The 26,142-nt window shown below is 39.4% G+C and overlaps 1 protein-coding gene across 18 annotated transcripts in view; it reads left to right on the top strand.

Annotated features, from left to right (window-relative positions):
* dlg5a (discs, large homolog 5a (Drosophila)) overlaps positions 1–26,142 on the top strand; it is a 178,592-nt gene that overhangs the window by 76,036 nt on the left and 76,414 nt on the right. For all 18 annotated transcript variants that reach the window (XM_078530827.1, XM_078530818.1, XM_078530825.1 and 15 more), the window contains exons 3-6: positions 2,820–2,888; positions 7,079–7,253; positions 9,531–9,674; positions 20,970–21,153. In XM_078530827.1, the coding sequence (XP_078386953.1) occupies positions 2,820–2,888; positions 7,079–7,253; positions 9,531–9,674; positions 20,970–21,153 (572 nt within the window). The remainder of the gene's footprint in view (positions 1–2,819; positions 2,889–7,078; positions 7,254–9,530; positions 9,675–20,969; positions 21,154–26,142) is intronic.

Below are 26,142 nucleotides of genomic sequence, written 5' to 3'. Positions count from 1 at the left end.
ATCTTGAGCCAGCAGTGCCGAGTGGATAATCTCCCCAGAATCACAGATGCCAGTCTTCAACCAATTCGATTCGCACCATGTGATATCAAGAAACGGCTAAAGACACTGGATAGTGCAAAGGTTATGGGCCCTGACAATATTCTGGCAATTGTACTGAAGACTTGTGTACCAGAATGTGCCACGCCCCTAGCCAAGCTGTTCCAGTACAGCTACAACAGAGACATCTACCCGGCAATATGGAAAATTGTCCAGTTATGTCCTGTGCACAAAAAGCAGGACAAATCCAAACCGGCCAATTACCGCCCAATCAGTCTATTCTCCACCAGTAAAGTAATGGAGGAGGTCATCAACAGTGCTATCCAGCGGCACTTGCTTAGCTGACAAGTGGCAAGTAACATTCGCGCCACACAAGTGCCAGGCATTGACTATCTTCAACAAGAAAGAATCTAACCATTTCCCCATGACATTCAATGGCATAACCAACACTGAATCCCCCATTATCAATATCCAGGGGGTTACCATTGACCAGAAACTGAACTGGACCAGCCATAAAAAATACCATGGTCACAAGAGTAGGTCAAAGGCTGGGAATTCCGTGACAAGTAACTCACCTCCTGAGTCCCCAAAGCCTGTCCACCACTTACAAGACACAAGTTAGGAGTGTGATGGAATACTCTACACTTGCCTGGATGAGTGCAACTCCAATAACACTCAAGAAGCTCAACACCATCCAGCACAAAGCAGCCATCTTGATTGACACTCCATCCACCACCTTAAACCTTCACTCCCTCCATCACCGATGCATAGTGGCAGCAGTGTGTACCATCTACAAGATGCACTTCAGCGACTCATCAAGGCTTCTTCGACAGCACCTTCCAAATCCACAACCTCTATGACCTAGAAGGACAAAGGCAGTAGATGCATGGGAACATCACCACCTGCAAGTTCCCCTCCAAGTCACACATCATCCTGACTTGGAAACATATTGCGCTCCTTCCCTGTTGCTAGGTCAAAATCCTGGAACTCCCTCCCTAACAGCACTGTGGGTGTACTTACACTACAGAGACTGCAGGGGTTCAAGAAGGTGGCTCACTACCACCTTCTCATGGACAATTATGGATGGGCAATCTATGCTGTCCTTGACAGCAAAGCCCACATGCCATGAATGAATAAACAAAAAGAAAATCTTGGAAGGTTTGTTTTGCCACCTGTGCACATCTGCCTCCTTCAGAGGTGGGGATAGATGTTTGTAGGATATAGTATGCCTGATGTCAAGCTGCTGAATGTACACTCAACTTCGCAAATAACTTGGAAGTGTTGTGAAATAGAATGCAAAGGTCATGTTTGAGGGAAAGATATCCCATAATCAATGCTTTGCCGTTGAATATTCAAATTATGTCTGCTGTAAATTGAACTGGAAACTATACTATATATTATGCCAAGTTTGCTTTAATCTTGGGTGTTGTAAGTTTGGAAGGCACTTGCAAGCTCAACATACCTTTAAATGCCTTCAGATATTTTGCAGAAGATTTCTTTAACTTGCTTTTGAAACCTGCGAGCATGAATTAAAGGACACTATTATTTCAGTAGCTGGTTGAAATGAAATCTTTATTGGTTCATGGCTTCCACTGCTGCAATATAGACAAGTGGTGCCCATAAAAAGACTTCATTCCTACTTATTAAAATATGACAATAACAAAAATACATAACTCAAAAATACAACCTATTATGGAGCTGGGCTACACTTTATAGCTCAAATTTTAGCCAGTCTGCTGCTGCTTGTAGCTGCTACTCCCAGGAGATCTGCTATCATTTCTGTAACGCTCGTCTGTCTTGCGTCACCCTCACACATCCACTCTAGTTCATCTGCAGTTGTTCTGTAATGTCCGTCATCCAACCACGCCTAGGTCGACCCCTTTTTCTGCTGGCCTCCACTTTGTCCTCTTGATGAGATCTTTAGATCATATGACTGAAATACAGACATTTTTTTTGTCCGGATGTCACTTTTTAGAGTTCCTTTTGCACCTCTTTATTTGTCTCAGACTGTATTTGGAATTTTAAGCATCCATTTCAAAGGCTTCTATTTTCTTCCACAGATCTTTACTTATTGCTCAGGTTTCAGAGGATATAGGAAAGTGGATAGAATATAGCATCTTATGAGTTTTTCCCTGTAAGCTTGAGTTTTCTTGTTGTTTACACATTCTAAGCATGCGCAAGAACATTAGTAACTTATCAATGCTGATATAAAGCTGTGCTATTAAGCACTGTTTACACAATTGCACTTCCGCCTACTGCAATTATTTTATTCACAGCTTTAAAATATCTATATACTGTGCCCTGAGCAGTTCATGAGATTACTCAACTGATAGGTGTGGTGTTAAAACCTCTGCTGAGTGACTAATTTTGCTCACCTTGGGGTGTTAATGTGTGCAGCCGCCACTGGTAATACTACTTTGAGTCCCATTGCGCTAAATTTCAGCCCCATTCCAGAGTCTTAACTTGCATGCAGACTCGCACTTTGGTGCAGTTCTAATGAGTTAATAAACCTAGACCATATCTTCCCTCCTCAGGTTCATAAAAAAAGATCCCATGGCACCACTAGAAGAAGAGCAGGAAAGCTGTTGCTATGTTCTGGCCAACATTTATTCCTGAAATTACACCATTAACACAGATTATCTAGTTATTCGTATTGTTTGTGAGATCTTGCTGTATGCTGGTTAACTTCCACATTGCCTTATATTACAACAGCATTTACAAATCAAAACTACCTCATTGTGGAGGAAGAATTTTGAGTCTGAAGTTGTATGCTTCTTTTCCAGGATCTACCTACAGTGTGCTGTCAACAATGCCTTCCGACTCAGAAAGTAGCAGCTCCCTCAGCAGTATTGGTAAGTTCTCACCCTTTCACTGTGATAGTCCAGGCTCTGCACATTTACTCAGTCACTTATTCTTTGACAAATGCAAACCCAATACGACCATATGAAAAGAAGGGTGAGAAAGACCCATCCATCAGGCGGTGCAACCCTGTGCACTCTTAATGATGCAGCTCTTCAGAAAAACAAAAACAAACTTGGCCAATCCAGGGCAAGCTGTGGGAAATTCCTCTCCAACTCTAAAATGGCTCCAGGAAACTATAGTTGTTCATGATGTATCGCAATCTAAACAACCCAATCACCCAAAGTTTCTACATTGGATTAATGTGCTCCTCTCTCAAGACTTATAAAACCTCCTTTTAAAGGACTGATGTGATCCCACTGCATGTTGGGAAAGTTTGTTTTCGAAGCCAGTAGCTTTGAGAAAATAAGTAGTTCCTGACATCTAACATAACTCCATGCCTATTGATTAGTGTCAGTATAATCTTTGGTCTTATTATCTATATCCATTTAAAATAGCCAATCAAACCTAACAATTTGGAAGGACTTGAAGATTCTGGAGAGGGTATAGAACAGATTTACTAGAATGGTCCTTGGGATAAGGATTGCTGTTTGAATAGACTGAGGAAATTGGGGTTATTTTCCTTAGGGCAGAGAAGGCTAAGAACAGATGTGAAAGAGGTATTTAAAATCATGATGGGTTTAGATAGAGTAAATGAAGAGAAACCTTTTCCAATTGTTGAAGGGTTAATAGTCAGATGGCACAGATTTGGGGCGGTGATTGGCAGAAGAACCAGAGGCATGAGGAAAAACCTTTTACGCAACAAGTAGTTGGGATTTGGAATGCAGTGCTTGGTAGGGTAGTGGATATAGATTCAATAGTAGTATTTGCAAGGTAATTGCATAAATACTTGAAGGAGAAAAGAATAGCAGGGATATGGGGAAAGAGTGGGGGATGGATTGTTCTTTGATTCATACAATGGGCCGAATGGCCTCCTTTGTGCTGTACGATTCTATGAGCTCTATTTAATCACTTTAGAAGCCTGAATCCATCTATTTAAAAAACCATGTTCAACAATTTCATAAATTTCATCAAGTACAATATGCTAAACCTATACAAATTATAGGTTGGATGACAGTTAGAATTCTGTGTCCAATTTTGGGTGCTTTACTTTGCAAAAGATATTGAGGCCAGTGGATATGGTGCAGAAGAGATTCACTAGCATGATCTTAGGGCTAGGTAGCTTTATTTATGAGGTAGGGGAATAGATAAACTGGAGCTCTTTTCATCTGAACAAAGAAATTAAGAGCAGATGTAACAGAGGTGTTGAAAATTATAAGGGACTTTGATCAGGTAAATTGGAAAATAAAAATTTCCAATAATGACTGCATTTGGTGTAAGTAGAGGACATTGATTTTCCATCATCACCAGAAATGAAGGGAGACAAAGGGAGAATTTCTTTTTATCCAAAGGATTAAGACATGAAATTTCCCAAAAGATAGAAGCAGAATCCATATCAATACTTTTTAAAAAGGAAGTAGTTAAATACTTGAAAAAGAAAAAGTGGTATGGGGAATGGACTAGGATTTGGAACCAAGTGAACCAAAATGTAAAATTCTGTGATTTTATTTGGTGAAAGATAGAACTGCCACAATGAATTTGTCACAATATTTTGACAATTTTTTTAATAGAAAAACAAACATGCAGTATATTTTAAAAGCATTTTGAGATAAGTGATCTTTTTTCATTATTTTCAAATTCAGTGCACTGTAACTTTATTAAATGAATTGGAATGATTTTCAATAAACTTACATGCATAAAACATCTATGTATTGAACTGTCTGTATATAGATGTTGGAAAACTGTAATACCAATTGTTTTGTGCCTTTTTGTTTTATAAAGACCAAAGTTGTTCCTCGTGAATTTGCAGTAGGAAAATATGACTTAAGATAGTGGCCCAAATAAATTCACAAAGGTTATTTTATTTCAAACAAACAGCTACAGTTGAAAGTTGAGGCAATTGTGCAAACCAACTGGTTGAAACAGATTTGGGAAAAAAGCAGGTTGCACTGTAAATCAAATAGAATGCATGCAGCATTGTGTAAGTGTTAAGGATCTTTTGGGCTAAAGGCCTTTGAGCAGCATGACGGTTATATATTATAACGTGTCTTCTTAAGAAGGGAAGAGTTGGTGATAAATGTTTTCATTTTCTTTTTGGACTTCTGTGCGATATGATTTTTTCCCTGAAGTTTCATTTCTGTAATGTCTACACGGGGTGGATATGGGAGGGGAAACTATGTTGTGGTTATCTTGATTCTTTTTAAAAGATTTGACAAAGGGCTTCTTTTATTCCAAAGTTAACAAAAGCTTTGGTATAAAAAATGTTGGTGTTAATATCTTATTTCTACGACTGCAAATACTAATATTGTGTGATGCTAGTAACTTAAGCAAAATGAAAAGAATAGCTTTTCTTTGAACTTAAACAGAAGAATGCTAGTATTTATGCAGCACCATATCATGTCTCAAACACTTCACATAAATTTTGGATTCCAGAACGGTAACGCTGGGAATGGTAGCACCCATCCTGTACCGACAACTTCCTGTAAACAGCAAAAAGATGAATTTATCTGATTGCTGAAGGAGGAATGTTAGCCGAGATTAGAGAGAGTACAGAGGAGATTTACAAGAATGATTCCAGGCATAAAGAATTGTAGCTTTGAGGATAAATTTGGAGAGGTTTGGACTGTTTTCCTTGGAGTAGAGAAGGCTGAGAGGAGACTTGATAGAGGTATTCAGATCCTGAGGGTTATGGACAGGGTAAATAGTGAGAAACTGTTCCCACTCAAGATAGCATCAAGAACTAGAGGGCACAGATTCAAAAAAATGGCTAAAGGAGTAAAAGTAATATGAGGAAAACATTTTTCACCCAGAGGGTGGTTGGAGCCTGGAACCAACTTCCTGAGAGGGGACAGGGGAGTAGACTAGGTAGAATGTTTTTTTCAGAGAGTCAGTGCAGACTCAATGGGCCGAATGGCCTCCCCCTGCAATTTAAAGATTCTGTGATTATGTACTGAAGTCTTCGTGTGGGGCTTAAACTCCAAACTGCATCAATGGACATTTCAAATATACTGATTTGTGTTTGTAAATGTACAATGCCAAAGGGAGTTGGATAAATACATGAAGAAGAACAAATTTTAGAAATATGTAGAAAGAACTAGGAGTGAGACTAACTGGATTTCTCTTTGTGTGTTTCTTAGGCAAAAATACATGAACAAATGAGTAACATGTTAAAGTTTTATTTTCACGGATGCTACCTGTCTAGGTTGAAAAACATTAATTATTAAGGACTGAACACAAAATATTCACCAGAATAGTACCCTCAAGAGTGGATGATAATATTTTCCTTTAACCTGATAATATACCAAATATATTATTCACCTCATGGAAGTTTCAGATTTTAAAATTCCTCTTGACATTCGGCTTAATAGTCATGAACTGCAGCAGTTGTGTACTTATTATATGCTTATGAACTAGCAGACTAAAGCAAGATATCTAACCTTGAACCACGTCAAGATTTTTTCATAACTTCCTAAGCAGTTACCCTTGTTAGCATTCAGACCTTAACGTCTAGGCCTCATCTACATTTGCCCAATCTTTTTCCCATCTGAAACAGGTAATGTTGGGCAACTGTAGACCACTGCCAGGAACTGCTAATGGCACTCCTGTAAAATTGGGAGCGCCTCATGATTGGGGTTGAGGGCGGGGGCCCGGGGTTGGGGGTGGATGTCTGGGACAGGAGAGGCTTAAACTTTTCTTATTGCACATAGAGGACTGCTCTGCCAAATTGAAAGAAGTTTTAAAAAAAAACTTGCCTTATTGGGCTTCTGGCCCTGATTTCACCACCTCCTCGGTGGTCTTGGTAGGAAAGTTACAACTCCTTGTTTAAGCTTTAAAAAAAAGTAGTCTGATCCTGACAATGTTATTGGATCCTGGATCCTGATTCCAAGAGCAGGTTAAAATTTTAGCCTGCTGGAACAGTGCAAGACACAGCAGGTGAGTCCCATGGGTGATCTATTTTCTACAAGGGCAGGGTTAAAATTGCTCCTGAAATGTTGTTTCAGCAAATTGTCTGCATTTATTTTAAATTAATTTTGATTCTAGGAATAATAAACACAAATCTGTTGCCACTGTTTTTCTTAAATAGGTACAGGCACATCTGGGAAAGCTGCTTCTCCTCCACCAATACTCATGGATACCAGGCAGATGAGTGAGAAGTTGGAAGCCATAGTGTTCCAACTTCGACAGGTCACTCGTGAACGGGATGAATTACGCAAACAGCTAGCACTTTCTTCTCCTGGGTCTACATTTGATGATTGCAGGTATGATTCTTGGACTTAAAACTTCAGCGTATTCTATGAAGGTGCTTTAAAGCTCTAAAACAGCAACTTTGAAGATGCTACATATAATTATCTATGTTTTTAAATAATTACACATTTTGTAATAAGCACAAGTCATTCCTTTCACATGTGCTTTCCTTATATTAGACTTGCTACTGAGAATTGCAAGTTCTACCTTGTTAATGATTGCACTGGTAACCTTGTGACACCTGTTATCAGTATACCTTCTGTGTTAAGAGAAGATCCAAAGAACCTCTAAAGAAACACCATAAATAGTATTCAGCTTACCCATATTTACAGCCACCCCTTGACCATTCCATCTTGTATGGCTTCTCTATTCCCATTGTCTCGAATACAGCCAAAGCCATGACTGACCATATCCCTTAGCTACGCTGTTCCACCCCTTCTTCCCCAATTATTCACACAGTGCATCCATATATACTTCAACTTGTCTTCGCCTTAACTTTGTGCATTTGTTCATATTTGAGAAGATGAGAAGTTGACCATTAGAGTTGTGTCTGATTACTTTACTTCTTGGTTATCTGCTAAAATAGTATGTAACATGGATGAAAACATCGCATTTAGCTAATCATCGTAAAAGATCCATAACACTGAGGAGAGTTGTCACCATGATCAGCTCAATCAATTGGAATTAGCACTACAGGCATACTGAAGAATGCAAGCCCAAGCAATAATGAACAGTTCCAACAGGGCATGATGTGGTGAAGAGTAAAGAGCACCCAACTGTTTGGGCAGAGTGTTAGGTTGGATCTGGCACATCTCACTGTGCCAGTCAACCTTCTAAGCAAGCATTCTGATGAATTCAAAGCAACAATCGCGATTACTAGACAAAAACCAGAAGCTGCACTAAGGTGTGCTTTGATCTCATGCCAGAATTTCAAATCTTAGTGAAAGAGAATGCCTGAAACAAATGGTGGTAGACCTTTGTTTGGTAAATATACACATGAAGTGCAATTGCCTATCTAGCCTGTCAGGCATTTTTAATTAAAATTAGTGTTTTTGTCTAAAACATAGGACTTAGGAGTAGGACCTTCGGCCCTTTGAGTCTGCTTCACCATTCGATAAGATTGTGGCTGATCTGGTTGTGGTCTCAACTCTGCCCACCCATCTGCGCCCTCTAATTCTTGACTCCCTTGACTATCATAAATCCAAGCCTTGACTGAATTCAATGACCCGGCCTCCACTGCTCTCTAGGGAAGAGATTTCCACAGTCTAATGAACCTCAGAGAAAACATTTCTCTTCATCTCTGTCTTAAACTGTACCCCCAAGTTCAAGTCTGCCCCACAAGAGGAAGCATCCACCTCATATCTACTCTTTCAAGTCCCCTCAGGATCTTGCATGTTCCATTCCACCTCTCATTCCACAGCTAAGGCCTCTAGCTGGCCAGCAATTTCTATTGGACAACATCAATCTAGATCACATAAATTCTTCAATTATTTGTGAACCCTAGCAGCTACCAGGCAAGGGTAAGACTTTCCATTGCGATATTTGAGCCTCCCCAGGATAATTGCTTTAATGAACCAAATTGTGGAAAAATATTAATGTTACTGGTAGATATTATTTGTAATACTTACTGGAATGCTATTCTGAGTGTCAAATTTTGTTGGAAAGCAAAAAAATGATGTGCGCTCTAAAGTCTCCATTGGATATAATACTGGGGAGAAATAGACTTCTCAACATTTGTCATGGAGATGTCATTTTTGCTAACTGAATGTATTCAGCACTGATGGGGTGTAACATATGAAAGACACTTGGTGACAGAAATATCGAATACTAAACTGCAGTTTTTAATGTTGTTTACTCAAGGTCAACTTTAAATTCAAACATAAATTTAACAGGTAGATTTTCTGTCTTAGAGCCAATTTTATTCAACTGTTACCTTTTTAGACAATAGGGGGCATAATAAAGTTAGAACTGAGCCATTCAAGAGTGAAAGCAGGAAGCACTTATTCACATCAAGGGTGGTAGAAATTTGAAACTGTCTCTACCTGAAAGGCTGTGGATATAGGCGGGGGTGGAGTGGGCATCAATGGGAACTTTGAGTACTGAGACCAATTAATTTTTGTTGGGAAAGGGTTTCCAGGAATATAGAGCCAAGGTGGGAAAATGCAGAAATGCCATGATCTAAGTGCTCAAGGGGCATAATGACCTATCCCTGTTCATAATGTTCCTTAATCTTGTATAGAATGACTCCTTGATTTTGCTGTTACTAATATGTTGTTTCTTTGTCTCAACAGACCCAGTCCAAAGCCGAGCCATGACTATGAGAGACTGAAAATGCAGTGCATGAAAGCCATGTCAGACCTGCAGTCTCTGCAGAACCAACACACAAAAACACTGAAAAAATGTGAGGAGGCAGTCAAAGAAGCAGATTTTTATCAGTAAGTACAACAGAAATTTGTATTTATATAGTGCCTTTAACATTAAAATGCCCTTAGGAGCTTCACAGGAGCACTGCAAAACAAAATGTGACATTCAGCCACACAAAGAGACATTAGAGCAGGTGACCAAAAGCATCTTGGAGGAGAAAAACAAGGTGGAGAGGCAGACAGGCAGAGGGAGAGTATTCTTGAGCTTAGGACCTAGGCAGTTAAAGGCACGGCTAGCAATGGTGATGTGATTAAAATCGGGATATTCAAGAGGCCTGAATAAAGGAGTGCAGATATCTCGGAGGGTTTTGGGGCTGGAGGAAATTAAGAGAAAGGGAATAGCGAGGTCATGGAAGGATTTGAAAACAAGGATGAGAATTTTATCATACAGGCATTGTTTAACCAGGAGCCACTGTAGGTCAGCGATGATGGGGTAATGGGAGATGCTGAGAGCTAAAGAGGGTGGAACGTGGGAGGCAGGCCTGGAATATTTTGGAATAGTTAGGGGTAACAAAGGCATGGGTGAGAGCTTTAGTAACAGATGAGCTGAGATGGGTGGAGTTGGACAATGTTATGGAGATGGAAATAGGTGGTTGTAGTGCAGACATGTGGTCAAAGCTCATCTCAGGGTCAAATATGGCACTGAAGCTGCAAACAGTCTGGTGACTACCCTGACAGCATCCACACTGGCTGAGATTTTCCACAACAAGGCTTTGCTTCAACCTCCTGCTGATGTCTCAATCAAGGAAGCTTGTAATTCCAATTTAAAAGTATGCAGCGATTTGTATGTCTCGCCTTTTCATTAGAACCAGTGTAGGAGAGAAAAGTGATTGGGACAGGGGCAGATGTTTGAGCAGGGGGGGGCCTGAATATGGAGCCTAAGAGGGAGCAACAAAGCTAATGAGAGAGAGCAGGCAGTCTTAATTGAAATAATTTTAACATCACTGTATTCCCAACCATTTGAGAGTCTTCAGTGCACCTGCAGTAAGCACATGATGCATTAAATCATTCTTTATTAATGTATTTAAAAATTAATTGTATTAAAATAAAATCTATTTTAAAGCGCTGTAATCCTTCAATAGATTCATTAAATAAATTTCAGCGTTAAGCCAGGAATTAAATTTTATATATATATATATAACGTCAAAAATGAGAGATTTAATAGAATAAAATGTATATAACAGCAGACCTTGTAAAACCTCTGAATTACTGAGAAATAAATATCTTTCAGTGGAAAAGCTCTGCGGGGTATTAAGAAATAAATAAAAAAAATCAAATATGTCAATGGAATTAAATAAATCTTAGAAAACTCTATGCAGTATGGGATAATAAAATATGAATAGAAAGGTTCTTGGGAGAGTGTGGCATTAAATATATATCAATGGAAAGCAGTGACCTACGATCGTACAAATTAGGAGCAGGAGTAGGCCATTTGGCCTCTTGACCCTGCTTTTCCATTCAATAAGATCATGGCTGATCTGATTGTGGCCTGAATGCCACTTTCCTATCTACCCTAATACCCTTTCACTCCCTTGTTAGTCAAGAATCTACCTACTTCTGCTTTAAAAATATTCTATGGCTCTCTGGGCAAGAGAGTTTCACAGATTCAGAACCACCCACCTCCCCGCCACCCCCGAGAAAAAAAATTCTCCACATCTCCATTTTAAATGGGAGACCCCTTATTTTTAAATTGTTCCCCTTAGTTCTGGTCTCCCACAAGAAGAAACATCCTCTCAGCATCCACTCTGTCAAGTCCCCTCAGGATCTCTTATGTTTCAATAAGATTGCCTCTCATTCTTCTAAACTCCAACAGATACAGGCCCAGTCTGTCCAACCTTTCCTCATAAGAAAAACCCCTCTTCCCAGGAATCAGTCAAGTGAACCTTCTTTGAATTGCTCCTAAGACAATTATAAATAAGGAAACCAAAACTGTACACAGTTCTCTAGATGTGGTCTCACCAATGCCCTGTACAACTGTCAAAACATCCCTATTTTCGTATTCTATTCCCCTTGCAATAAACAACAGTATTCCATTTGATTTCCTAATCACTTGCTGTACCTGCGTACTAACCTCTTGTAATTTGCGTATCAGGCCACTCAGATCTCTCTGTACCACAGAGTTCTGCAATCTCTCTCCATTTAAATAGTACACTGCTTTTCTATTCTTCCTGCCTAAGTGGGCAAGATCTCATATTCCCACATTATACTCCATCTACCAAATTATTGCACACTCACTCAGCCTATCTTTATCCCTTGGAAGATTCCTTATGTCCCCTTCACAACTTATTTCCTACCTATCTTTGTATCATCAGCAAGTTTAGCAAAAGTATAAACTTGGTTACTGCATTCAAGTCATTGATATAGATTGTAAATAGTTGAGGCCCCAGCACTGATCCCTGTGGCACTCCATTCATTATATCTTGCCAATCCAAAAATTACCCATTTATGCCAATCTGTTTCCTGTTAGCTAACCAATCCTCTATTCATGCTAATTCGTTAGCCCCTACACCATGAGCTTTTATTTTGGGAAGTAACCTTTGATGTGGCACTTTGTCAGATGCCTTCTGGAAATCTAAGTACACCACATCCACAGGTTCCCCCTTAATCCACGTTGCTTGTTACTTCCTCAAAGAACTCTAATGAATTAGTCAAACACCTCTTTCACATAACCATGTTGACTCTGTCTGATTCCATTGAAATGTTTTATATGCTCCACCATAACCTCCTTAATAATAGATTCCAGCACTTTCCCTATGATGAGCTAACTGGCCTGTAATCCGTCCCCTTCCTTTCTTGAATGGAGGTGTTACATTCACTATTTTCCATCTGATGATACCTTTCCAGAATCTAAGCAATTTTGGAAAATAAAACCAATGCACCTACTATCTGAGCTTCTTTTATACTTCTTTTAAGATCCTAGGATGGAGTCCATCAGGACCCGGGGACTTGTCAGCTTTTAGTTCTAATAATTTTCTCAGTATCCTTTCTGTGGTGATTGTGATTGTTTTAAGTTCCTCCCTCCCTTTCACCTCTAGATTTATGATTATTTCTGGGATGTTACTTGTATCCTCTACAGTGAAGACAGACACAAAATATCTGTTCACTTCATCAGCCATTTCCATATTTTCCATTATTAATTCCCCAGATTCACTTTCTAGAGGACCAATGCTCGCTTTATTTACTCTTTTTTTCTTTTTAAGCACCTGTAGAAGCTCTTACGTAGGCAGTAGCATAGTAGCATTGTCACTGGACTAGCATTCCAGAGACCCAGAGTAATGGTCTGGGGACTCTGGTTCGAATCCCACCACAGCAGATGGTGAAATTTGAATTCAGTAAAAATCTGGATATCTGATGCTGACCATGAAACCATTGTCGATTGTCGTAAAAACCCAATTGGCTCACTAATGACCTGGCCTGGCCTACATGCAACTCCAGAGTAATGTCGTTGACTTTTAAATACCCCCTGGACAAGGGCAAATAGGGATGGCCAACAAATGCTGGCCTAGCCAGAGATGCCCACATCTCATGACCAAATAAAAAAAAGCTAGCTTTCTCTCAAACTCTTAATTTCTCCCTCATTATTCTTTTGGTCATTCTTTGCAGTTTTTCATATTCTGTCCAATCTTGTGATCTGCCACTAATCTTTGTGGTATTGTACGCTTTTTCTTTCAATATGATACTATCTTCAACTTCCTTAGTTAGCCACGGAATGTGTGTCCCCTAGAGTCTTTCTTTCTCACTGGAATGTATCTTTGCTGAGCATTCTGAAATACCTCCTTAAATGTCTGCCACCACATCTCTACTGACCGATCCCTTAATCTAATTTTCCAGTTCACTTTAGCCAGCTCTTTCTTCATACCCTCATAATTTCCCTTATTTAAGTTTAAAACGCTAGTCTTAGACTTACTCTTCTCTCCTGTGGAGTATGAAGTAATATTCATTAGAGAGGAGAGACCACAAAGAGAGAGCCTGCTCCCTGAGGCCATTGACGCGGATCCCTGGGTTTAGGTTTACATTAAAAATAGGATAATATTTGTTTGGTATTCCAGTGAGTGAGAAATGTGGCAAGCTGGTGTGCTGCATCTTAGCCCACTTTATCGCTTGCTCAATTTTTTACCTTATTTTCTGTCAGGCAGTGGAAACTACTGCTGTAAAATGGGTGGGCGTATTTAAATAAGGTGGTAATGATTTGCTAACCTCATACATCTCATTTTCTGTCATTGTGGCCTCATTGACACTCAGTTGAAATCATATCCAGGGTTGCTAGGTGATCAGCAACTGAAGGAAATACATTTGAAAAGGCAAGCATGTTTTATTTGAATTTGTTCTTGGAATATGAATGATACTGACAAGGCAAAATTTATTGTCCGTTCCTAGTTGCCTGGAGGCATTAAGAGTCAACTACATAGTGCAAAATGTGTAAACCAGACTGGTTAGGTTCCTTTTCATAACAATACAACAGCTTTCATGATAATGTTTTCTGGTGCTGGCCAACAAATTACCAGATTTATCACATTCAGTTTTACAACTTGCCGTGATGAGACTTGAACTCCTGATCCCTGGACATTCAGTCCGACAACATTTTTCATGTAGAGGAAAGTTATAAGAATTGCCTTGGCTACTAATGAAGTTCCACATGGTTAATAGGAATCAAACTTAATATTAAAAAAGGAAACAAAGACAGCTCCATTAACTTAAAAAAATGGAAACCATTTAAAGGAAAAGGCTGGAGGAGAATCCGTGTAGCCAAGATTTAAAAAAAATTAGGATCACTTTAGAAAAAAATGAGCATGTCTCCCAAACCACCTTGATTTCTTTAAGTATATTCTCAATAAAATGGACTGTTGACCTCTCTATATGTAGTTTATTTGTACCTTCAAATAATCTCTGATGAATTCAGTAGAAAGGCATATTCCTGAAAATTTAAACTAAGGTATGTGACTAAAGAGATTGTGTTTAAAAAAAAATTGAACAGTAAATAATCATGGGATATGAAGTGTTGGATGACATTGGGCAGGTGGATGGGGATTAGAACTTACACCCTCTTGATTTTTTATATTTATGGAAGTTACCTAACTGCAGAAACAAGCCTGCATTAAATTTGTGAAACCTAAATAAGGGGAATCAGGAATGCAGCTAATGATTTGAAAGAGGATTTAGATTGGCTGTATAACTGAGCAAACATAGAAAATTACATGTAATAATAAATTTGAAGTTTAGCATACACGTAGAAAATTAAATGTAGTAATAAATATAAAGTCTAGAAAGAAGGACACCTCATCAATGTATGCAAACTATTAAATGGTATGCATAAATTGAATCCAGAATATTACTTCAAGGTGACTTGGGCTAATGGGCCCAGATTAAAGGCACAGGCACCAATTTAAACTAATGAAAAATACATTTAAATCCAGTGTTAGAGAAATTTCTTTGTAGTAATTCTTGAGAGTTATCAACGTTTAACATAATCTACCAAGAATCAGCCTTTAGGGATATTGAAGACATAATTTAATGCAAGTCTTTTAGTGAGTTAATTAGAAGTGTAAGTATTGATGGACTGAAAGGCATTTTCTGGTCCTTAGCTTTTTCTTGCATTCCTCTAATGTGCCTACTTGTTTCTGGAGTTTGTGAAACCTATGTCAGAATTTTGGGAGAATACATAATTTAATCCTTCCCTACAGAAAACAAATCACATGACATCCTAAGTAAACCCATAAAATGTTATTCTGAAATGCTGCCAGTAGTTGATTGTAATTGTTTTAAGTTGCTCCCCCCTCCGCCCCCTTTCACTTCTAGATTTATAATTATTTCTGGGATGTTATTTGTATCCTCTACAGTGAAGATAGGCATAAAATATCTGTTCACTTCACCTTCCATTTCCATATTTTCCATTATTAATTCCCCAGATTCACTTTCTAGAGGACCAATGCTCACTTTATTTACTCTCTTTTTAAGTACCTGTAGAAACTCTTACTTAGGGGAGGTGGTGGCATAGTGGTATTGTCACTGGACTAGCATTCCAGAGACCCATGGTAATGCTCTGGGGACTTGGGTTCAAATCCCACCACAGCAGATGGTGAAATTTGAATTCAACAAAAATCTGGATGTCTGATGATTACCATGAAACTATTGTCGATTGTCGTAATAACCCATCTGGCTCCAACTGAAGTGAGGGCCTCCTCTCTTAAACTTCAACATGGTCGATGGGCGGCAAGCTCCATTTTTGCTAGGATTGCCAAGTTATGGTTATATCTTCATGAAGTAGTTAATTTTCATATTTTGAATCCACGTTGTCGTAATCATAGCACCCTAGATGGAAATTGTTGGAATCCCAAAGTTACACGCAACACACAGAAATGGATGGGAAAGGAACATTGTTTACTATGTGCAGTGTGACTAAATCAGAGAGATTGAGATTACTGTATGTCTGTGCAATTGTGTGAGCCTGCACTTTGTTTTTGATTTGTTTGTGTGGGGTGTCTGTACTCTTGTCCAGATAATGGTTAAAAACCATTTGAGACCTCATTCAACTTTGTAATGTGTCCCAATTATCCATGCTTTTTTAACTTTGGAAGACTCTGTTAATATAGTTTGTCAGCGCAAGTTCTCAAAATGTCAAAACTTTAAGGCACCTGGTCGTCAGGTCATTTTAGCACAAAGTATAGTTGCAAAATAGTGGTCTCAAGTTAATCAATATGGCACACAAAAGTCAAAATTAAAGGTTGGCTAAATGTAGTACTATGTATAAACAAATAATTCAGATTGTTCATTGATGAATGCAAGTCCAGTCCCATTCTCTTATGTTAATTACAAAATAAAAGAATTCTATACTAGACTACCTGTCCGTCAGTAATCTGTGATGCGGTACCCCGGAATTATGTTTTCAACTTCCTGTAGTTATCCATTCTGATGTACAGCAAATTCTCATTCGGTGAACTATAATAACGAGCCATGACATTTTCTTACCCTGTTGATAACTTTAGTAGTTTCTCATGTACAGCGCCATTCAGTCCATCATGCATATTTTGAAAGAGCTATCCAATTAAACCTACACCCTGCTCTTCGTAGTCCTCCATGTTTTTCCTGTACAACGATATATTAAAGTTGCAAATTGAATTGTAATCAAATAGACTTCTGTGGTGTTGCGAAGTGTTATCTTGTTGAGTATGACAGGAATTGATGATTGTTTGCATATTGATCTGGAATCAATTATTTGGAACTGCTGCAGAGCTGAGTACATTAACAATATATAAGTGCAGTAACTGTATTTATCTTTCCTTTCTCAATTTTCTTCATCTTTTCCTTTCCATTCTGGGGTACAGTTCCTCTGGGCCTATGACGCCTTGCCCATGTAGATATTATGCTATGAAGGCAGAGGGCAGTAGCAGGGCTCTTTTCACGGGCTCTTTTTGAGGAGAAAAAAGAACGCCTAGCTTAATTTTCTTGAGGGCTACTTTTTGGTTTTCAGGGGCTCCTTTTTCATTTTCGCTAACTCCTTTATTTCATGAATCAGTCACATGGTGACATTGCCTTCTATATCTACGTTGGACTTTTTTTTAGGATTTCCTGCTTAGGATAGATGACACAAATACAAAACGGAAAGATACCATATCTTGCATTCCTCATGAAAAATTCAAGTTGTTCACAATAATTGTGCAAACTGTTTATAAGATACCAGAGAGCAAGACTTAGGTACAATAGTATAATTACACACTAATATAAAAGTAATAATCAATCGATAACCTTCCAGATCTCTATCATTATTACTTACTACTGTTAGTACTTGCCTCCACTCACCAGTCTTCTTGCTGCTTCCCACTTGCTGGTCCTTCTGAACCATATTCCGCTAGCAGGCCCTCCTACTTACTTGCCCTCCCAGTCCCTCACACTCACTGACCCCCTTATTGCTTCCTGCTTGCCACCCTTCTCGCTGACTTTCTCCCAAGCCCTCACTGTGAGCTAGAGTTTAAGAAAAGGGCAAAGAGAAGGGAGATGAATGTGCCCTGAGTGGGAGGGGGCCTGGAGAGCCAGCTCACGCAAGGGGGTCGGGAGCATGTCCACTATCTACAAGACATGTCGGAGTGTGATGGAATATTTTTCACTCGAGAAGCTCAGCGTCATCCAGGATGAAGCAGCCTGTTTGATTAATGCCCCATCTACCATCTTAAACATTCTTCTTCCATCACCAGCGCACAGTGGCAGCAATGTATACTATCTACAAGATGCACTGCAGCAACTCACCAAGGCTCCTTCAACAGCACCTTCCAAACCTAGCAACTAGAAGGGCAAGAGTAGCAGATGAATAAGAACACCACCATCTGCTAGTTCCTCTCCAAGTCACACACCATCTTGGCTTAGAATTGTATAGCCATTCCTTCGCTGTTGCTGGGTTAAAATGTTGGAACTAACCTCCCTAATAGCACTGTGCACGTACCTACACCACATGGACTGCAGCAGTTCAAGAAGGCAGCTCACCGCCACCTTCTCAAGGGAAATTATGGAATGGCAATAAATGCTGGCCTTGCCAGCATCGGCACACCCTGTGAAAGAATAAACAAAAGGACTGGTGAGTGGGAGGGGTTGGGAGCGCCATCAAGCGAGAGGGTATCGGAAGGATCGGTGGGTGAGTGGTTCGGGAGGGCCAGTGGGCGGGAATGAGCGAGGGGAGTTGGGATAGTGATGGCAAGCAAAGCAGCAGGAAGTATTTAAAGAATATACTGAGCATACACAGTTGCAGCTCAGTTCCTGTATTTGTACCGGGGTTGGTGGGGGGGGGGGGGGGGGGGGGTGACTTTTCTCTCGGTATTTTCAATTTTTCATGCCCTGTCTTTGATTTTTCATGACCATTTTGAAGCTTTTGAGGGTGAACTTGCCCACGACTCCTGTATATTTTGAGTGTTGTGTGGTAGATTTCTTCCCCTGAAGGTGATTATTGAAGGAATCTGGTTTTTACTATGGTCATTTTCAAAATAATGAGGTGATTCTATTTGCTTATTTTGTAATATCTCTGTACTAGTTTTGTTAAAGTTGTTCAAAATCTGATTTGCCTTTGAGGATTGTTTACATTTTTGGGCTGAATAAAATTGACTTTAATCCAACTAGACAGTTGGTTGCTGGTGTGTGTAACACACATACAGGAGTAACCAACTGTGCAAAGGGACTAAAGTAAATTACAATACTTTATTTGTCCTACGGAACCTCTTCAACTTGACAGTTCGTTTTTGACTGTAATACTGTTCGCAGTTGCTGGTGAGCAAAAAAAAAAATGCACTGCCAGCATGTATAGACAGCCAGGAACTATGTTTACCTCTGTCCTTGTTTATACTGCTGCTATGAAAACCACCTTTTTAGCTTTGTCTCTCAGTTTCCAGTGCTGCAGGCATCAACAGCAGCACTGAAGGGTAAATGCATCGCACCATTTTCCTGTGGCTGATTGCATAATTACATTGCCCATGAGTATAGCAAAAAGAGTTACTTTATACACATGAGACAGTTTTTACTCATTTAAATAGAAGAACACGCGCAGTTTTAAGTCTGCTCTATTTTCCTCCCCATTCGTTTTTTTTATTCCTGAAGTTCTTATTTTGAGACCTAGAATCACCATCAAGTACTTGGTTTGGAAGTCTGATATTTTCTATTATACCTAAACGTGACTTTAAATGTACAATCTGCTCATCAAAATCACAAAAATCATCCATAAGGTTACTGAAAGTGTTCACTTAACAGCCATAGTCCTTAATAGTCCTGCTGTCTTTAATTATCTTAAATCCCTTACTGTGGTATATAATTACATCACCTAAAGAAATGTGTATGCTTTTGTGGAAAAAATTGTAAAGTTTACTTGGCCGTGTGGCATTTATTTTAATTTTTCTGTTTTGAGAATACTGTTGGAAGATATCCCATTGGATTGAATTAGAGATTGTTATTCCAGTGCAGAGGTAGGGCATAATGCACACCTTGTGTGAAATAATGTAGAAAGATATTTTTAAGAATTCTGCTCGGAGAAAATGAAAAAGGTGTTTTTGACTAATTCCTGAAAATTAGTAATTAATACTTTTGTACTCACTGCAGCATGATAAAGAATTAGCTTACATGGCTGTATAATTAATTATGTATTCGTTTATTTTAATAAAAAGAATGTTTAAGTACAAGTCCCGTTTGTATGTTCTCTACTCTTGCATGCGCAGTTCCTGAAATTCCTTTGAAGAAAATAGGTTTCCTGCAAAACTCTACTCAAAAAGCCTTTACAATTAATTTCCAGCTTGTTTCAAATAATTTGGAAATACAGATCAACTTGAATACTTGTATAGCCTGCTAAGTACAAATTTAGATTTTTGACCTTATGGTAACTTTTAAGATTTTCACCTAAAGAATGAAGGGAGAAATTAGGAGCCTTTTTCTTTATGCAGTGTATGGTTAGGATGTTGAATCCCATACCAGAAACAGCAATGAACATTAGAATCCATGATTGCAAATAAAAGGAAAGTGGATAAATATTGAAAAAGAAAATTATGGATATGGAGAAAAAACAGGAGAAACGGGTTTAACTGGATAGCTCTTTAGAAAACTGGTGCAGACACAGTGTACTCAATGGTTATGTTCTGTGCTGTAAAAGTGATTCTTAAGTGGTATGAGTCAATAGATTAAGTTACATTGGATGGAACAAAAAAGGAAAATTTAAGTAAGTATGAGATAATCTAGGGTCAAGAATATCAAGGCAGAAAAAGTTAGGTTGAGCAAAATCCAAGTGTTTAACTTTGACTTTGTAGTTTTTTTTACATAGTGCATTTTTGTAGCATGGAATTAATAATCTACTAATAAAGATGCCCATGACAGTTTGGCAGCTTTACTTCTATGAAGGTGTTTCTTTTAATATGACAATGCAAGAACTGAAACTGAAGAAACCATTTGACCCATTAGGATTGTCATTTTCTTGGACCTACTCGTTGTCTAATGGATATAACCTCAATCATTTATGATGCTGAAATGTATATTTGCCAAATTTCCACATGTACAGCACTTGAAACACAAAGTCCATTCTCTTGTAATCCAACAATTTGTTCTTATCAGTCTTCCAGGAAAGTTGGTTGTTTACACTGAGGTATGAGGAGAACAGAGGTCAATTTTTCTGAAATAAGCAAGTCCATATTTAGCTTGAAAAGTGGAGGCCATACTGTTAATTAATTGTAAATTATTTACAGTGATTGCATTCTAAATTTGTTAACCATTAAACAATGGGTTAGACTGGTGGTGCAACAAGAAAATCTTACCGGTACTTCCAAATTACTTCTTTGCTTACTCCTTCAGCACATTGCACAGTCGCCTGCGAAATGATCAGTCGCAACTCAAGGAAGAAATGGAGGTCATCAAGAGGGAGAACACTCAGTTGCTACGGGAACACAATCATGTCCAACAGACCTGTGAGGAGCTGAAGAGGCTCCATGAGGAGGACCAGAAGGAGATCACTGACCTACGCAGTCAGCAGCAGCAAGTAGGTGTTGAGCACATGGTGAAGCATGTTCTTCTGAACTGTATGATTAAAGTTGTCTTTCAGTTATCACCTTTTTTAATGAATTATATTTCAGAACAGTTGGGACCATCCATCATCCATTTTGTTTGGAATTTCTCCCCACCTGTATGTGATGCCTGTGAATTGGAACAATGGGCAAAGGGCAGCACAATGGCAAATAAGGGATGGGGCGTGAGTTTTGTATGGAATTTTAGCTCTTATGCTGCCAGTAATCACTGTTACCTAGTAATAAGGCAAAAGGCAATAGTAAGTCTTCAGATACTTCCTTTTCGAACACTGAAAGATTATTGATCATTTGGCCTGGGCTATGGAGTAACTTTATGATGATTATTATGCTTTTATCCTGAGCCAGCAAGGTACTGCACAGGGTGCAATGATGGTGGTGGTTTTGGGGGGAGGTGGTGAAGGGCAGGTAGCACTGAAAGGCTGATGAGTAGAGTACAGAACTTTAACAAACTTTGAGCTGTACTGGATTTCATTTTATGATTTTCCTTTCAATAGCTTATTAACTGTTAACACAAACTCATGCCTCAAAACAATAAACAAAAATGTCTTTCTTACACACAATTTCCATTACAGCATCCAAAGTGCTTTGAGGTTCATCACTTCCATGTTTGGAAGTTAAACATAATTTGCTAGTCCACTTTTCTACAAGGTTTACCTATTAAAAAGTGCTGAGCGTGTTGGCGTGTTGTGGTATTTTGAGAATTTATTTTCCTGAATCTTACTCACAATCTGGGAGAGTTTTTGTTTCTGTATTTAAAACATGGGATGACTTCACCAAGTGGTGATTGACACTGCTACCATTGTAACTATAACATCTTTAAGGAAATCTCTGGCATCCTGAGAATCTTACTGGTAGGGGAGAAAAGGTAATGGACAACACCTACTTAGCTGAATAGTAGGTATAGGATCAGACAGGTTAAAAGACTTGGAGCTGCTGGAACACATGTAAATGAAATTGAAAACAGAAGGTCTGGGAAAGCAGTAAACAAGGGGTATTGGGGCTGGCACAGCCTGAGGTTGTTGCATGAGTTACTGCTGTAATAGTTAAAGCTTACAAAGAAATTGAGAACAGTTTGCCATCTGAAAATGGTGATGGGGATTGGTGAATAGAAGGTGTGTGTCTGAGGCTTGGGAACACTCATTGAGGCTGAGTCCAGAAGTCTGAGTCCAACCCCCAAATGCTCTAATCCAGGTTTGTCCAAACTTTTTGCCCAGGGCGGCCACATTTGCATTTTTTTGTCACTCACGGGGCCGACAAGCACATTTTGGAAATATAAGGTTTGGCTCAACAATAAACTGAATTTTAAAAAAAAGTTGAAGTGTTAAGGAACAATTCCTGAGCAAAAGTAAAACAATGTCATAACAAATTGTTAGTTAAAAAGGAGTAATTAATAAAAATGACCAGAGTGTATTGGGTCAGTGTGTGTGTCCGGCTCATTCCCAGTCTCAGGATCCTCACTCACTGAGAGTGGCTGTGTATATTTGTGTTGGTGCGTAGTGGTGACAGTGAGTGAGAACCCTGACACTGGAAGTGAGCCAGACACACTCTCTCTCTCACTTCCATTCACATGCACACACTCTCTCACTCCAATTCACACGCACACACATCCTCACTCCCATTCACACACACACACGTACACACACCCTCACTCCCGCACAAACGCACTCTCTCACTCACACACACACAGACTCTCTCTCAGTCCGATGCACACACACTCACTCACTCCCACACACACACACACCCACACACACACACTCTCTCACTCCCACAAACACATGCTCTCTCATTCCCACATACGCATACACACTTGCTCTCACATACACACATTCTCACTCCCACACGCGCGCGCACGCCCGCTCTCACTCCCACGCGTGCCCGCTCTTGCTCTCGCTCCCGCGCACGCGCCTGCTCTCACTCCCACACATGATGGCACTGTCACGCCCCCGGGCCCGCGTGTGCGTGTGAAAAATTTTTCATCATTTTCTTCTCTCTCCTGTTGAGTACTAAATTTCCGTAACCACTCATAGCATGTGACACACTAGTGGAAAATTTACAAGTACCAGTGAGGAGTGAGCAGCAAAACAAAATTTCAATTTTTGTCATTATTCTGTACAGTAAAGCATTTTAGAACATGTTAACAAATTCTATCTGTGAGCGGTACTTCAACGTGGCCGTCAGCTTCATCCCTCATCTGCAGAACACGTATGTCTATGGTTGACGGGGCTCTTGACTGTGTTTGTTTCATTTCCCGCGTTTCTACTCATAACCCTTTTAAAACCATGGTAGGATTCCCCTGTTCTCCCCTTCTGCCCCACAAGCCTCCACATTCAGTGGATCACCCATTGGATCTTACAAGGATCTTGTAGTCTGTGATGCCTTAGCCCACTCCTCAATCACCCCATCCCCTTCCCATGGCACTTTCCTATGCAAGCACAGGAGCTGAAACTGCTGTCCTTTTGCCTCCTCACTCCTCATCGTTCTATCCACCAGTCTTCTTTTTGCTGTACGTGATCAACATTACTTCCTTGACCAACAGCATCAAAAACAGCCCTTGCTGTATGCAAATTGGCCACCCAATTTTCTCATTGCATTTCATACAGCAATTCGCTGTTGTGAAAGTTTAAAAGCACAATAAAGCACCAAATAAATGCTTTTTCTTTCTTCACTTTGCAAGAACAATAAATTCACCATTGGAGGCAAGACAAAACATATATCTCACATATAATATTGATAACAAGGTAAGGAGTTTTTAAGAAGGGAAGATTAAACTGTTACTTGCATTTGAAGCAAGTTTTGTAAAGAGATAAGTAAATAGTAATATTAGTGCAGTTCCAACTCTTTCAGTATCAGTAAAGTGTGCAATATTTTCACCTTGTGTCACTTTGCTAAGTTTGCTGTATTACAATGATGGATGAACCATAGTTGTGTTTAGATTGACTGGGACTGCGATGACCATAGGAAACCACACTCCATTTCATAGGGCGTTGCCATGGGAGAACTCCTTGTATTCTTACATCCTACTGCAGCCTAAGTGTACTTTTCAAGAGCTAAATGTTGTGATCTATCTCCCCAGCATTATGAAGAAAGCTTTATTTTTCAGTGGTGTTGTGTACCTGCTAGAGACTGCCAAGTGTAGCCACTTTAGGACTTAGTAGAATCCTGTTCTTTGTGAAAGAAGTTGAATAATTCAATGCACCATTTTGTATAGGCTGAATAATGGGAGAAAGAATAGGTTTGCTTTCTATAAAGTGTCAGGGAAGATCTGTACACAATGGGCAATGCATTAATTTTAAATCACTCTTCTATTAAGAAGTCTGATCTATCAAATTGTAATTACCTTTAAATTATTCATTAGAGAATGGTGCTTAAGCTTTAGCAATATTCTACCTAAAGTGGTTTTAATAAAACCCTAAAATTTCTCACAATCTGTACAAATTTGTTTTTTATTTTTAATGGCTTTTAATTTATTTTTTTCCTTTTTATGGTGCCCTTGTGCATAACTCTATTCCTCAGTTAAAGGAATAATTTGGACACCTGTTAATACAGTTTTCCAACTGGTTACGAAGAGAGTTGTGTGATTGAGCCATAGTGATTCGTTCATTTTGCTCCCCTCCCCACCTTTTCCTTTCCCTCTCTCATATATCCAGGCTCTACCTCAGGGGAATGTGTGCACTATATGCAAACATGGACATTTGGCAATTTAGGAATTCTCACTGCGACAGGTGATTTGATGTCTGAAATTATCTGCCTGGAATTTTGCTTTCAACCCATTTCTTGATGTTCTTCTGCTTCAATGTTAACACTGTTCTGCAGCTCTTACCCGACACTGTTACTTGACTCCAGTAGAAGACCATTGCTTGGAGAAACTGGAAATTCTTAGGCTTTTAATAGATGAGGAAGGGAGAGTGCCACTACAAATTGACAAAGGGCGAAAATACCTTGAAACTAGGCAGGTTATGGGGTGGAGAGTGTTTCTGTGAATTGTGGAAATGCGAAGGGAGAAGTCTCATTTATGATGGGATGAGAGAACTTGTGTGAAGAACAGGGAAGTGAAAATCTGGTTGATATGCTGAGTATGCATAAAACTCATGCCACTTTTTTCTTTTCTTAGTGTGAAGTAAATACGTGTTTTAAAATGATCCAAAATGCACTTGTTAAATAAGTGATAATTCAAACCTTTTCATTGAGAGGTGGGTGGTGGCATAGTGGCATTGTCAATGAACTGGTAATCCAGAGACCCAGGGTAATGCTCTGGGAACCCGGGTTTGAATCCCACCATGGCAGATGGTGGAAGTTGAATTCAATAAAAATCTGGAATGAAAAGTCGTATGATGACCATGAAACCATTGTCAGTTGTTGTAAAAACCACCTGGTTCCTTTAGGGAGGGAAATTTGCTGTCCTTACCTGGTCTGGCCTACATGTGACTCCAGACCCACAGCAATGTGGTTGACTCTCAAATGCCTTCTGAACAAGGGCAGCTAGGGATGGGCAATACATGTGGGCCCAGCCAGTGATGCCCACATCCCATGAACGAATAAAAAAAATGCTTCTGGACTCCATGGGAAATGCACAGGCTAGGGGATACTTGAGGCTGGTGACACAAAATTGGGAAGAAATGCATATAATTCCCCATTTACTGCCTGCATTCCTAGTTCTTCTCAAATATGTGCTGGCTAAATTCAGGAGTTCGCTGTGTGGCAATAACAAATATGAACCTGAGTTCTATCATTATGCTATCCTCTTAGTTATTCCATGAGTAGTTTGTTCGCGTATGAGCTGCATCTAGAGATTACAGATGCTCCTAAACTGGAATTTCCAAGTGGAACACCAGAAAAATCATTCCAAAATCTTTTTTTTCTTTATACGATTTATTTATGATTTTACCTGGGAGAGGTCCATAGATTTGAAATTTGCATGCAGAATTTGCTTCCAGTCCAATTCT

Source organism: Cetorhinus maximus, chromosome 27, assembly GCF_964194155.1.
Source record: "Cetorhinus maximus chromosome 27, sCetMax3.hap1.1, whole genome shotgun sequence".
Taxonomy (NCBI): Eukaryota; Metazoa; Chordata; class Chondrichthyes; order Lamniformes; family Cetorhinidae; genus Cetorhinus; species Cetorhinus maximus.
The sequence above is the reverse complement of the archived record's forward strand: the minus strand, read 5'-3'. Positions and strand labels throughout refer to the sequence as shown.